A 15,220-nucleotide genomic window follows, 5' to 3' on the forward strand; every position below is an offset into this window, starting at 1 on the left:
TAATAATAATTAATTAATAATAATAAAATTAATAAATAATAATAAATTAATACTAATATGAATAATTAGTTAATAATTAATTAATAAATAATAAAAATATTAATAACAAATTAATAATAATATGAATGATAAGTAATTATTAATAGTAATAATAGTAATAGTAATAATACATTAATGATAATAAATTAATGAATAATAAATGAATTAATAATAAATGAATAATAAATGAATTAATAATAATAATAATAAATGAATAATAAATGAATTAATAATAATAATAATAAATGAATAATAAATGAATTAATAATAATAATAAATGAATAATAAATGAATTAATAATACATGTATAATACTACTAAGATTAATAATAAATTAATAATAATATGAATGATAAGTAATAATTAATTAATAGTAATAATAGTAATAGTAATAATATTAATAATACATTAATGAATAATAAATTAATTAATAATAATTAATGGATAATACTACTAATACTAATCATAAATAAATAAATAAATAATAATTAATGGATAATACTACTAATATTAATCATAAATAATAATAATAATATTAATAAATAAATAGAATCAAATGAATAATTAATTAATAATAATAAAAAAAGTTCGGTGATATTTCTATGCAATTATCCCATCCTGCATCATCCACCGACGAAGTGCTCGGAGCAGGTGCAAATTTGCAGTTCAAGAACAAGCTAACGAATAACCCCTGGCTTGTCATGCAGAATTAGAAGCTGGGCTGTAACAACATGCAAAAAGGGTAGAGATCTTGTGTCTAGAAACGACTGGAGGGATTCAACGAGCAGAAGAGTGGCTGGACTGTACAGAAACATCCTCTGAGGGTTTTGAACATGCCCGAACCGAGCTACATTTGGTGGCAGGAAGCCTTGTGGACGAGGCCAAAGAGGAACTCCCAGGTTTTAGTTAACACTCCAAATGGAAAAGACACTACAGCCAGAGTCTTCAGAACAGCCTTAAGAAGGAGGCTAAACGTCACAGTCAACAGGCCCAGAGCTTCAAATGGACTCTCGGGGGCCAAATGGACTCTCAAATTGACTCTCGGGGGCCAAATGGACTCTCGGGGGCCAAATGGGGGCCAAATGGACTCTCGGGGGCCAAATGGACTTGACAAGGGAGGATTTTTATGTTCCCTTTACGAACTCGGTTGTGTACTGTGAAGTTAACGTGAACGTGCTTCATATTATAACATAAGGAGGCCTATATACAGTGGGGCAAAAAAGTATTTATTCAGCAACCAATTGTGCAAGTTCTCCCACTTAAAAAGATGAGAGATGCCTGTAATTTTCATCATAGGTACACTTCAACTATGACAGACAAAATGAGAGAAAAAAAAATCCAGAAAATTACATTGTAGGATTTTTAATGAATTTAATTGCAAATTATGGTGGAAAATAAGTATTTGGTCACCTACAAACAAGCAAGATTTCTGGCTCTCACAGACCCCGAGTTCACGCTCACGGATAACCCCCCTCTCACTATGTGTTCTGGTATCTTAGAGCCCCAGGATAACCCCCCTCGTTCACGCTCACTATGTGTTCCCGGGACTTCCCGATCTATAAATGAAGTGCTGCCTAACACGACACAGCTGATTCAAATGATCAAAGCGTTACGATTGGTTGATTATTTGAATCAGCTGTGCAGCGCCACGGCAAAAAAACAAAACGTGCTCCTGAGGAGAGAGTTGAGTTCTGAGAATATCTGAGAAGTCTCACCTGTTCTCGGTCTTCTTCAGTCCTACAGGATGCCACGGAGGACTTGAAGCACCAGCTGTTGTGGTGTTGTTCTCTGTTAGTTTCTTAGTGACGACAGCAGCAGCCTGGGTCTTGGTACTGCAGTCTTCTTTAGATGGAGAGGCTTTCACATCACTATCCACCTTGAAGACAACTATACCTCTACCCTGAACCACATCCCTGTCCCCACCTAGCACCACATTCACACCCTTATCCCCTCCCTTACCCCCACCCCAACCCTCTCCCTTACCCCCACCCCAACCCTCTCCCTTACCCCCACCCCAACCCTCTCCCTTACCCCCTACCCCACTGCCACCCAAACTCACTACCACACTCACACCCTGGCCAACCCCCACTACTGTCCCCTGTGTGCCAGCGTTCGGGACTCTATTTGTGGGTAGACTCGGTGCCCGTCCCGGAGTCTGGGTCTTGCCCTGGTTCTCCTGCCCAGTGGTGCTGTTCCCAGATTGGAAGAACTGGAGCCGGGCCTGCTGGGTAGTTGTCGTGTTGAAGTTCCGTGGGACTGCGGTGGGTCCAGGGGCTGCGGGGCTCACTATGCCCAGGGAGGAGAGCCCCGGGCTGGGCCGCGAGGAGGAGGCAGAGGGGGTAGTGCTTTTGGATCCGTCTGATTTGGAGCTCAGCCAGCTAGGGACAAGTTTGGAGGGGGTACTGGTGGGCGTCGGAGCTGGGGTGGATTTCGGGGGGTCTGTGTATTTGGCTCCGGGGGATTTCCTGGAGAGGTCTGAGAGAGGGGTGGTCTGGACAGTGGGAGGAGGGTGAGGGGTGTTTTTGGAGGAAGGGGTCGTAGGGTTGTTTTTGGGCAGGTATGAGAGAGGGGTGGTCTGGACAGTGGGAGGAGGGTGAGGGGTGTTTTTGGAGGAAGAAGGGGTCGTAGGGTTATTTTTGGGCAGGTATGAGAGAGGGGTGGTCTGGACAGTGGGAGGAGGGTGAGGGGTGTATTTGGAGGAAGAAGGGGTAGTGGTAGTAGGGTTGTTTTTGGGCAGGTATGAGAGAGGGGTGGTCTGGACAGTGGGAGGAGGGTGAGGGGTGTATTTGGATTCAGCAGGAGTAGTATGGTTGTTTTTGGGCAGGTCTCGGAGAGGGGTGTGTGTTGGCAGCGCCCCCTGGGGGTGGTGGTGGGAGGTACAGATGAAGGAGCCTGGTGTTGGTCCAGGTTTACAGTTACCAGACAGTAGAGTGGTGGAACACTCACTACACCTGGAGAACGCGGGAACACACATGACATAGATCACCTATATATGGAGAACACAGGAACACACATGACATAGATCACCTATATATGGAGAACGCGGGAACAGACACGACGCAGAACGCGGGAACAGACACCACGCAGAACACGGGAACAGACACGACGCAGAACACGGGAACAGACACGACGCAGAACACGGGAACGGACACGACCCAGAACACGGGAACGGACACGACCCAGAACACGGGAACAGACACGACCCAGAACACGGGAACAGACACGACGCAGAACACGGGAACAGACACCACGCAGAACACGGGAACAGACACGACGCAGAACACGGGAACAGACATGACATAGATCACCTATATATGGAGAACACGGGAACAGACACGACGCAGAACACGGGAACAGACACGACGCAGAACACGGGAACAGACACGACGCAGAACACGGGAACAGACACGACCCAGAACACGGGAACAGACACGACGCAGAACACGGGAACAGACACGACGCAGAACACGGGAACAGACACGACGCAGAACACGGGAACAGACACGACGCAGAACGCGGGAACAGACACGACGCAGAACACGGGAACAGACGACGCAGAACACGGGAACAGACGACGCAGAACACGGGAACAGACGACGCAGAACACGGGAACAGACACGACGCAGAACGCGGGAACAGACAGAACACGGGAACAGACACGACGCAGAACACGGGAACAGACACGACCCAGAACACGGGAACAGACACGACCCAGAACACGGGAACAGACACGACGCAGAACACGGGAACAGACACGACGCAGAACGCGGGAACAGACACGACGCAGAACGCGGGAACAGACACGACGCAGAACACGGGAACAGACACGACGCAGAACACGGGAACAGACACGACGCAGAACACGGGAACAGACACGACGCAGAACACGGGAACAGACACGACGCAGAACACGGGAACAGACACAGAACACGGGAACAGACACCACGCAGAACACGGGAACAGACACGACCCAGAACACGGGAACAGACACGACCCAGAACACGGGAACAGACACGACGCAGAACACGGGAACAGACACGACGCAGAACACGGGAACAGACACGACGCAGAACACGGGAACAGACAGAGAACACGGGAACAGACACGACGCAGAACACGGGAACAGACAGAACATGGGAACAGACACGACGCAGAACACGGGAACAGACACGACCCAGAACACGGGAACAGACATGACGCAGAACACAGGAGACCAGTGGTAGTTGAAACACAAACATTAAGAAAATTGTGTCTGTCTGCACGTCTGTCAACCAACCAGATCTCTGTCTCCACCTATAGACTGATACATGTTACAGCAATGAACGCAGTGTGAAGTACAGCTAGCTGTCTACCACAGTACAGCTCTATACAGTTAACCCTTTCAATAGGAGACTGGTATATTAACACATGGTACAGCTCTATACAGTTAACCCTTTCAATAGGAGACTGGTATATTAACACATGGTACAGCTCTATACAGTTAACCCTTTCAATACAGCTCAGTCATTTACAGGGTGGAGCCATTTACAGGGTGGAGCCATTAACAGGGTGGAGCCATTAACAGGGTGGAGCCATTAACAGGGTGGAGCCATTAACAGGGTGGAGCCATTAACAGGGTGGAGTCATTAACAGGGTGGAGTCATTAACAGGGTGGAGTCATTAACAGGGTGGAGTCATTAACAGGGTGGAGTCATTAACAGGGTGGAGTCATTAACAGGGTGGAGTCATTAACAGGGTGGAGTCATTAACAGGGTGGAGCCATTAACAGGGTGGAGCCATTAACAGGGTGGAGTCATTAACAGGGTTAAACGGTCAGCTCTTACCTGGCACAGCTCCTGTGATACAGCCTCCCATCCACTAGGTGTCTCTGGACCAGATGGACGTGTCTATTACACACGGAACACTTACTGCTCAGAGTCCCCGTCTTATTGGATCGCTCCGACAACACATCCTTCTGGGGGGGGAGACAGATTAGCCTTCTGTTAGTTACAACAGGAGTATTTGACGTAGGGTCCACTGCTGTTAGCTACAACTGGAGTATTTGACGTAGGGTCCACAGACCCCTAGGGGTTGTTGGAGGTACTACAGTGGGTTATTATTATTAAAATCGCCAGAAACAAAAACAAAAAAAATGTTGAATCACTAACCTACACTAGAAAAGAGGAGACTCTTATTGTGATCCTCAACTCGTTATATTGAGCCAATTATCTGACACAGGCTTTGACAAAGCACCTGTCTGTAGGCCACCAGTCTCAACGACACTCACTGGAGGGTCCGACACAGGCTTTGACAAAGCACCTGTCCGTAGGCCACCAGTCTCAACGACTCTCACTGGAGGATCTGACACAGGCTTTGACAAAGCAACTGTCCGTAGGCCACCAGTCTCAACGACTCTCACTGGAGGGTCCGACACAGGCTTTGACAAAGCAACTGTCCGTAGGCCACCAGTCTCAACGACACTCACTGGAGGGTCCGACACAGGCTTTGACAAAGCACCTGTCCGTAGGCCACCAGTCTCAACGACTCTCACTGGAGGGTCCGACACAGGCTTTGACAAAGCAACTGTCCGTAGGCCACCAGTCTCAACGACACTCACTGGAGGGTCCGACACAGGCTTTGACAAAGCACCTGTCTGTAGGCCACCAGTCTCAACCTACAGGAGGGCATCTCTCCAGGAACAGGGTTGGAGTTAAAACCTACAGGAGGGTATCTCTCCAGGAACAGGGTTGGAGTTTAAACCTACAGGAGGGTATCTCTCCAGGAACAGGGTTGGAGTTTAAACCTACAGGAGGGTATCTCTCCAGGAACAGGGTTGGAGTTTAAACCTACAGGAGGGTATCTCTCCAGGAACAGGGTTGGAGTTTAAACCTACAGGAGGGTATCTCTCCAGGAACAGGGTTGGAGTTTAAACCTACAGGAGGGTATCTCTCCAGGAACAGGGTTGGAGTTTAAACCTACAGGAGGGTATCTCTCCAGGAACAGGGTTGGAGTTTAAACCTACAGGAGGGTATCTCTCCAGGAACAGGGTTGGAGTTTAAACCTACAGGAGGGTATCTCTCCAGGAACAGGGTTGGAGTTTAAACCTACAGGAGGGTATCTCTCCAGGAACAGGGTTGGAGTTAAAACCTACAGGAGGGTATCTCTCCAGGAACAGGGTTGGAGTTTAAACCTACAGGAGGGTATCTCTCCAGGAACAAGGTTGGAGTTAAAACCAACAGGAGGGTAACCTCTAGGAACAGGGTTGGAGTTAAAACCTACAGGAGGGTAACCTCCAGGAACAGGGTTGGAGTTAAAACCAACAGGAGGGTAACCTCCAGGAACAGGGTTGGAGTTAAAACCTACAGGAGGGTAACCTCCAGGAACAGGGTTGGAGTTAAAACCAACAGGAGGGCATCTCTCCAGGAACAGGGTTGGAGTGAAACCCCTACAGGAGGGCATCTCTCCAGGAACAGGGTTGGAGTTAAAACCAACAGGAGGGTAACCTCCAGGAACAGGGTTGGAGTTAAAACCAACAGGAGGGTAACCTCCAGGAACAGGGTTGGGCAACCCTGGACAAGAGTATTTAAAGGAGATCCATACCTGTGCTGCCCTGTCTGGTCTGGTGGAGGCTTTAGGTGAGGAGGAGGGGGGAGGGCGGTTCTCAGTAGCGGATTTAGAGGGGGTAGAGGCGGGGAAGACCTTGGAGACAACTGCTTGGTTCTTTTTCCCAGAAGGCCCCTCTTCTGTGGATGCCTCCGCTGGACGCTTTATCCCTGCCATGCCGCCAACTACACACACACACACACACACACACACACACACACACACTTGATCACAAAGTTCATCACAGTATGTGTGTCCCCATATCGTGTGGGCAGCGTGTGAGTATCGTGTGGGCAGCGTGTGAGTATCGTGTGGGCAGCCTGTGAGTATCGTGGGGGCAGCCTGTGAGTATCGTGGGGGCAGCCTGTGAGTATCGTGGGGGCAGCCTGTGAGTATCGTGGGGGCAGCCTGTGAGTATCGTGGGGGCAGCCTGTGAGTATCGTGGGGGCAGCCTGTGAGTATCGTGGGGGCAGCCTGTGAGTATCGTGGGGGCAGCCTGTGAGTATCGTGGGGGCAGCCTGTGAGTATCGTGGGGGCAGCCTGTGAGTATCGTGGGGGCAGCCTGTGAGTATCGTGGGGGCAGCCTGTGAGTATCGTGGGGGCAGCCTGTGAGTATCGTGGGGGCAGCCTGTGAGTATCGTGGGGGCAGCCTGTGAGTATCGTGGGGGCAGCCTGTGAGTATCGTGGGGGCAGCCTGTGAGTATCGTGGGGGCAGCCTGTGAGTATCGTGGGGGCAGCCTGTGAGTATCGTGGGGGCAGCCTGTGAGTATCGTGGGGGCAGCCTGTGAGTATCGTGTGGGCAGCCTGTGAGTATCGTGTGGGCAGCGTGTCACGTGTATGTATCCTTGCACATGTTTACTCAATATGTATGTGTGTATGTGTACTACTCACTCGGTGATTTGCCATGGAAGTAATTGTAGTATTGTGAGACATATGTCAGAATACTGAGTCTGTCTGGTATCTTCAGGGCCACCATGTCCTCAGCATCTAACAGAGCTGGGATCCCCAACTCATCCTCCGCTACCCGGAACGCCTGGGGACACACAGATAGAAGTTATGACCTCGTACCCCTACACATGGACTCACTACTGTATAGATCCAAGTTATCGTTACTCATTGTGTGTTTATTGACATGTGATTACTGTTGTACTACTTGTCTATGTTCTTTCTCTCTGCCTTGTTGGGAAGGACCAATCAGCTGTCAGTCTACACCTGTTGTTTACCAAGCATGTGATTTCGATATTGTTATCAAGATTGACAGAACCATGCTACAACACACTGTAGATATCAAGATCTGCTGACTTAGGGACTGGTCTGTAGAGGCAGAGACTCAGAGACAAAGTGTGGTTCTCATTCCAACACTCCCATTGGTCTGTAGAGGCAGAGACTCAGAGACAAAGCGTTGTTCTCATTCCAATGCTCCCATTGGTCTATAGAGGCAGAGACAAGGTGTGGCTCTCATTTTAACACTCCCATTGGTCCATAGAGGCAGAGACAAGGTGTTGTTCTCATTCCAATACTCCCATTGGTCTATAGAGGCAGAGACTCGGAGACAAAGCGTTGTTCTCATTCCAATACTCCCACACCACACATGACTGGAATAGCTGGTAAAGTGACTTTGTGTGTGAGAAAGAGAGATGTCTTTGTTACTATTTCTGTGTTTGAGAAATCACTGTCCACTAATTTCTGAATTTGCTTGGCAGAATGTGAGTTAACTCCTTGTTTACAGTAGCTGCTATGTACGTCTCAGTGTTTTAATGGACTGTCTGTGTGAATACAGCCTGAGCAACTGAAGTAGCTGGCCTGGCTGGCTGGCCTGGTTCTAAAGCTGCATATTTAGACCAGAACAAAAAGTATGAAAAGAAAACAAACAAGACAGGACAGGACAGATCACAGCAATGATTCAGGACAGAAAGAGACAGACATGTAAAGACAGGACAGGACAGATCACAGCAATGATTCAGGACAGAAAGAGAAACCAGGACCATCAACAGTCTGGAGTTCTTGGGAATTTCTCGTGTTAGATTCCTCACTTTCCTGTCAGAAATGTTCCTGGCTTTCTTCATGACTGGGAGAAAGAATGGAAAGCCCCGGGGTTTCAACAGTCAAAGTGTGTGTGTGTGTATACACAATGGGGCAAAAAAGTATTTAGTCAGCCACCAATTGTGCAAGTTCTCCCACTTAAACAGATGAGGCCTGTAATTTTCATCATAGGTACACTTCAACTATGTCAGACAAGGTGAGAAAAAAAATCCAGAAAATCACGTTGTAGGATTTTTTATGAATTTATTTGCATATTATGGTGGAAAATAAGTATTTGGGCAATAACAAAAGTTTCTCAATACTTTGTTATATACCCTTTGTTGGCAATGACAGAGGTCAAATGTTTTCTGTAAGTTTTCACAAGGTTTTCACACACTGTTGCTGGTATTTTGGCCCATTCCTCCATGCAGATCTCCTCTAGAGAAGTGATGTTTTGGGGCTGTTGCTGGGCAACACAGACTTTCAACTCCCTCCAAAGATTTTCTATGGGGCTGAGATCTGGAGACTGGCTAGGCCACTCCAGGACCTTGAAATGCTTCTTACGAAGCCAGTCCTTTGTTGCCCGGGCGGTATGTTTGGGATCATTGTCATGCTGAAAGACCCAGCCATGTTTCATCTTCAATGCCCTATCTGATGGAAGGAGGTTTTCACTCAAAATCTCACGATACATGGCCCCATTCCTTCTTTCCTGTACACGGATCAGTCGTCCTGGTCCCTTTGCAGAAAAACAGCCCCAAAGCATGATGTTTCCACCCCCATGCTTCACAGTAGGCATGGTGTTCTTTGGATGCAACTCAGCATTCTTTGTCCTCCAAACACGACGAGTTGAGTTTTTACCAAAAAGTTATATTTTGGTTTCATCTGAACATATGACATTCTCCCAATCTTCTTCTGGATCATCCAAATGCTCTCTAGCAAACTTCAGACGGGCCTGGACATGTACTGGCTTAAGCAGGGGGACACGTGTGGCACTGCAGGATTTGAGTCCCTGGCGGCGTAGTGTGTTACTGATGGTAGGCTTTGTTACTTTGGTCCCAGCTCTCTGCAGGTCATTCACTAGGTCCCCCCGTGTGGTTCTGGGATTTATGCTCACCGTTCTTGTGATCATTTTGACCCCACGGGGTGAGATCTTGCGTGGAGCCCCAGATCGAGGGAGATTATCAGTGGTCTTGTATGTCTTCCATTTCCTAATAATTGCTCCCACAGTTGATTTCTTCAAACCAAGCTGCTTACCTATTGCAGATTCAGTCTTCCCAGCCTGGTGCAGGTCTACAATTTTGTTTCTGGTGTCCTTTCACAGCTCTTTGGTCTTGGCCATAGCGGAGTTTGGTGTGTGACTGTTTGAGGTTGTGGACAGGTATCTTTTATACTGATAACAACTTCAAACAGGTGCCATTAATACAGGTAACGAGTGGACGACAGAGGAGCCTCTTAAAGAAGAAGTTACAGCTCTGTTGGAGCCAGAAATCTTGCTTGTTTGTAGGTGACCGAATACTTATTTTCCAACATAATTTGCAAATAAATTCATTAAAAATACTACAATGTGATTTTATGGATTTTTTCTTCTCATTTTGTCTGTCATAGTTGAAGTGTACCTATGATGAAAATTACAGACCTCTCTCATCTTTTTAAGTGGGAGAACTTGCACAATTGGTGGGGTGGCTGACGAAATACTTTTTTGCCCCACTATATGTATATGTGTGTGTGTGTGTGTGTGTGTGTATGTATGTGTGTGTGTGCGCAGCAGGACAAGCTCTCCTCTCCACACCATCTCCAGGACCACCGTCTCCATGACAGCAGAACGGAAGGAAAGAAGAGCTCCTCCATAACAGCATTCCCAGTAGGAACCTGTTCCCTATGTAGTCCACTACATTTGACCCAAGTCCTACGGACCCTGGTGAAAACTAGTGCACTATTTAGGGAATAGGGTGCCATTTGATCTGTACACCGTGACAACATGATGTGATAAACAACGTGTCTGAAGCCAGCTGAGTGTTATCAGTTCATCACCACAGCTATAAAAAAAAGCTGTTTACATTACTATGATCCAACTTTCACTTCTGAAGGCAGGCCAGCCATGACACACACACACACAATCCAGGTTAACCTCTCCCTTCTCTCTCCCTGGCCCGAGGACAACCACCAGGAACACCGCTCCCAAGGAAAACCTCCAGGTTCACCTCTCCCGGGGAAAACCTCTCCCTGTCCCGAGGAAAACCTCCAGGCTAACCTCTCCCTGTCCCGAGGAAACCTCCAGGCTAACCTCTCCCTGTCCCGAGGAAAACCTCCAGGCTAACCTCTCCCTGTCCCGAGGAAAACCTCCAGGCTAACCTCTCCCTGTCCCGAGGAAAACCTCCAGGCTAACCTCTCCCTGTCCAGAGGAAACCTCCAGGCAAACCTCTCCCTGTCCCGAGGAAAACCTCCAGGCAAACCTCTCCCTGTCCAGAGGAAACCTCCAGGCAAACCTCTCCCTGTCCAGAGGAAACCTCCAGGCTAACCTCTCTCTGTCCAGAGGAAACCTCCAGGCTAACCTCTCCCTGTCCAGAGGAAACCTCCAGGCTAACCTCTCCCTGTCCCGAGGAAACCTCCAGGCTAACCTCTCCCTGTCCCGAGGAAACCTCCCGGCTAACCTCTCCCTGTCCAGAGGAAACCTCCAGGCTAACCTCTCCCTGTCCCGAGGAAACCTCCAGGCTAACCTCTCCCTGTCCCGAGGAAACCTCCAGGCTAACCTCTCCCTGTCCCGAGGAAACCTCCAGGCTAACCTCTCCCTGCTCTGAGGAATCTAACGGGAGAAATTCCCACAAATGTCCAACTGTTGATATGTTTTGCTTTCAGATGATACGTAACTATGGCAACTACATTAATCATTAATAACTGGCCTGCATGACACAGAGCTGTGGCTAGTCTGAGCACCAGTCTCTTTAGCTAACATGCCACTCCTTGTCATTGCCATAGAGGCTGGTCTCTGGCAATCTCAACGTTCAATATGCAGATGGTTTACGGCAGAGTTGCTCCAGGTTGGTTGTTCAAAATAAGAATATTTTCCATGAGGCTAGAATGTTACTGTAGTTCTATATCAGAATAATCCAGAGGCTAGAATGTTACTGTAGTTCTATATCAGAATAATCCAGAGGCTAGAATGTTACTGTAGTTCTATATCAGAATATTCCAGATGCTAGAATGTTACTGTAGTTCTATATCAGAATATTCCAGAGGCTAGAATGTTACTGTAGTTCTATATCAGAATAATCCAGAGGCTAGAATGTTACTGTAGTTCTATATCAGAATAATCCAGAGGCTAGAATGTTACTGTAGTTCTATATCAGAATAATCCAGAGGCTAGAATGTTACTGTAGTTCTATATCAGAATATTCCAGATGCTAGAATGTTACTGTAGTTCTATATCAGAATAATCCAGAGGCTAGAATGTTACTGTAGTTCTATATCAGAATAATCCAGAGGCTAGAATGTTACTGTAGTTCTATATCAGAATAATCCAGAGGCTAGAATGTTACTGTAGTTCTATATCAGAATAATCCAGAGGCTAGAATGTTACTGTAGTTCTATATCAGAATAATCCAGAGGCTAGAATGTTACTGTAGTTCTATATCAGAATAATCCAGAGGCTAAATGACTTAAATGTAAATGTAGAATGTTACTGTAGTTCTATATCAGAATAAACCAGAGGCTAGAATGTTACTGTAGTTCTATATCAGAATAATCCAGAGGCTAGAATGTTACTGTAGTTCTATATCAGAATAATCCAGAGGCTAGAATGTTACTGTAGTTCTATATCAGAATAATCCAGAGGCTAGAATGTTACTGTAGTTCTATATCAGAATAATCCAGAGGCTAGAATGTTACTGTAGTTCTATATCAGAATAATCCAGAGGCTAGAATATTACTGTAGTTCTATATCAGAATAATCCAGATGCTAGAATGTTACTGTAGTTCTATATCAGAATAATCCGAGGCTAGAATGTTTTGCAGAATCAGTGAGGCTAGAATGTTACTGTAGACAGCTATGTTCTAGAACATTCTCTCTGTCTCACTATCAAGGAAGGCCAAAAAGATCCTCAAGGACATCAACCACCCGGGCCACAGCCTTTTCATCCCGCCATCACACGTCTGTGTGTGTTCATCAGTAACTTACCAGGTGGTTGTTGTCATAGACATTCTCCTTCATCAGGGAATCAAAGTCACTGAGGAGAAGAAGCACAGATTAGGTTGATGACATGTCATATCAAATCACACCACTGACACCTGTCATTATTCCCTAGATCTCACACCCCACTGACGCAAGCCACCTGGCATTATTCCCTAGATCTCACACCCCACTGACGCAAGCCACCTGGCATTATTCCCTAGATCTCACACCCCACTGACGCAAGCCACCTGGCATTATTCCCTAGATCTCACACCCCACTGACGCAAGCCACCTGGCATTATTCCCTAGATCTCACACCCCACTGACGCAAGCCACCTGGCATTATTCCCTAGATCTCACACCCCACTGACGCAAGCCACCTGGCATTATTCCCTAGATCTCACACCCCACTGACGCAAGCCACCTGGCATTATTCCCTAGATCTCACACCCCACTGACGCAAGCCACCTGGCATTATTCCCTAGATCTCACACCCCACTGACGCAAGCCACCTGGCATTATTCCCTAGATCTCACACCCCACTGACGCAAGCCACCTGGCATTATTCCCTAGATCTCACACCCCACTGACGCAAGCCACCTGGCATTATTCCCTAGATCTCACACCCCACTGACGCAAGCCACCTGGCATTATTCCCTAGATCTCACACCCCACTGACGCAAGCCACCTGGCATTATTCCCTAGATCTCACACCCCACTGACGCAAGCCACCTGGCATTATTCCCTAGATCTCACACCCCACTGACGCAAGCCACCTGGCATTATTCCCTAGATCTCACACCCCACTGACGCAAGCCACCTGGCATTATTCCCTAGATCTCACACCCCACTGACGCAAGCCACCTGGCATTATTCCCTAGATCTCACACCCCACTGACGCAAGCCACCTGGCATTATTCCCTAGATCTCACACCCCACTGACGCAAGCCACCTGGCATTATTCCCTAGATCTCACACCCCACTGACGCAAGCCACCTGGCATTATTCCCTAGATCTCACACCCCACTGACGCAAGCCACCTGGCATTATTCCCTAGATCTCACACCCCACTGACGCAAGCCACCTGGCATTATTCCCTAGATCTCACACCCCACTGACGCAAGCCACCTGGCATTATTCCCTAGATCTCACACCCCACTGACGCAAGCCACCTGGCATTATTCCCTAGATCTCACACCCCACTGACGCAAGCCACCTGGCATTATTCCCTAGATCTCACACCCCACTGACGCAAGGCCACCTGCCATTATTCCCTATATCTCACACCCCACTGATGCAAGCCACCTGGCATTATTCCCTAGATCTCACACCCCGCTGACGCAAGCTACCCGCCATTATTCCCTAGATCTCACACCCCGCTGACGCAAGCCACCTGGCATTATTCCCTAGATCTCACACCCCGCTGACGCAAGCTACCTGCCATTATTTCCTGGATCTCACACCCCGCTGACGCAAGCTACCTGCCATCATTCCCTAGATCTCACACCCCACTGACGCAAACCACCTGCCATTATTTCCTGGATCTCACACCCCGCTGACGCAAGCTACCTGCCATTATTCCCTAGATCTCACACCCCGCTGACGCAAGTTACCTGGCATTATTCCCTAGATCTCACACCCCGCTGACGCAAGCTACCTGCCATTATTTCCTGGATCTCAAGCTAGTCCACAGGAGGCTGGTGGCACCTTGATTGGGGAGAACGGGCTTGTGGTAATGGCTGGAACGGAATCAGTGGAGTGGTGTCACAATGCGTCAAACATTCCATTCGCTCTGACTCCTTTGCGGAATCATTCAACAACGTCTTCACTTGAGAACCTCACCAACATAATGACAGCGTCAATGATGTCACTCCATCTTATGACCAGTGATTCTCTTTGCTATTATTAAAATGTCAAAATGCAACAGAGTCAGTCTCACACGCCAGTTATCCACTGATTCTATAAAATAAATTTAAAATATATATATAGGTCTTTAGACGGAGTTCACCGGAGTGAAACGTGTGGAAATGATGCCTTGTCATTCAAACAGTAGACTGCCCAGGCTACTGATCATCTCAAATAGTTCATGTTCTGTTGAGACGGTTACCCCGTCCCCTACTGTTTACTGTAAACCTATCATCTGTGTCTTTAAAAGAAACATTTGACAAAAGACTAGGCTTTATCACAGATGAGATTTCACTGATATACAGATATTGTTGTATTCAGAAATCGTGTTAAATTCCGTTTTTAATTTGGGGATTTAGTTTACAAATCAAAAAGGAAGCACAAATGTTTACTGCCACGTTGAGTTGGCAAGAGTTGTGGGGTTTTCATTTCGAAGGTGTTGGGCTACTGATACTTACAGGGAACTACCTCCAGGCCATGAAGGGAAACTTTAACATAATATTTA

The 15,220-nt window shown here is 47.3% G+C and overlaps 1 protein-coding gene and 1 long non-coding RNA gene across 2 annotated transcripts in view; both read right to left on the reverse strand.

Annotated features, from left to right (window-relative positions):
- Positions 1-15,220, reverse strand: part of LOC135531036 (uncharacterized) — a 359,655-nt gene that overhangs the window by 27,053 nt on the left and 317,382 nt on the right. The gene's annotated exons all lie outside the window — the stretch shown is intronic.
- LOC135530983 (MICAL-like protein 2) overlaps positions 1-15,220 on the reverse strand; it is a 32,176-nt gene that overhangs the window by 16,396 nt on the left and 560 nt on the right. The window contains 5 exon segments of the mRNA XM_064959150.1: positions 1,754-2,989; positions 4,862-4,992; positions 6,618-6,805; positions 7,512-7,653; positions 12,817-12,865. Coding sequence (XP_064815222.1) covers positions 1,754-2,989; positions 4,862-4,992; positions 6,618-6,805; positions 7,512-7,653; positions 12,817-12,865 — 1,746 coding nt within the window.

The sequence above is a fragment of the Oncorhynchus masou genome, chromosome 5 (genome assembly GCF_036934945.1).
Source record: "Oncorhynchus masou masou isolate Uvic2021 chromosome 5, UVic_Omas_1.1, whole genome shotgun sequence".
Classification (NCBI taxonomy): Eukaryota; Metazoa; Chordata; class Actinopteri; order Salmoniformes; family Salmonidae; genus Oncorhynchus; species Oncorhynchus masou.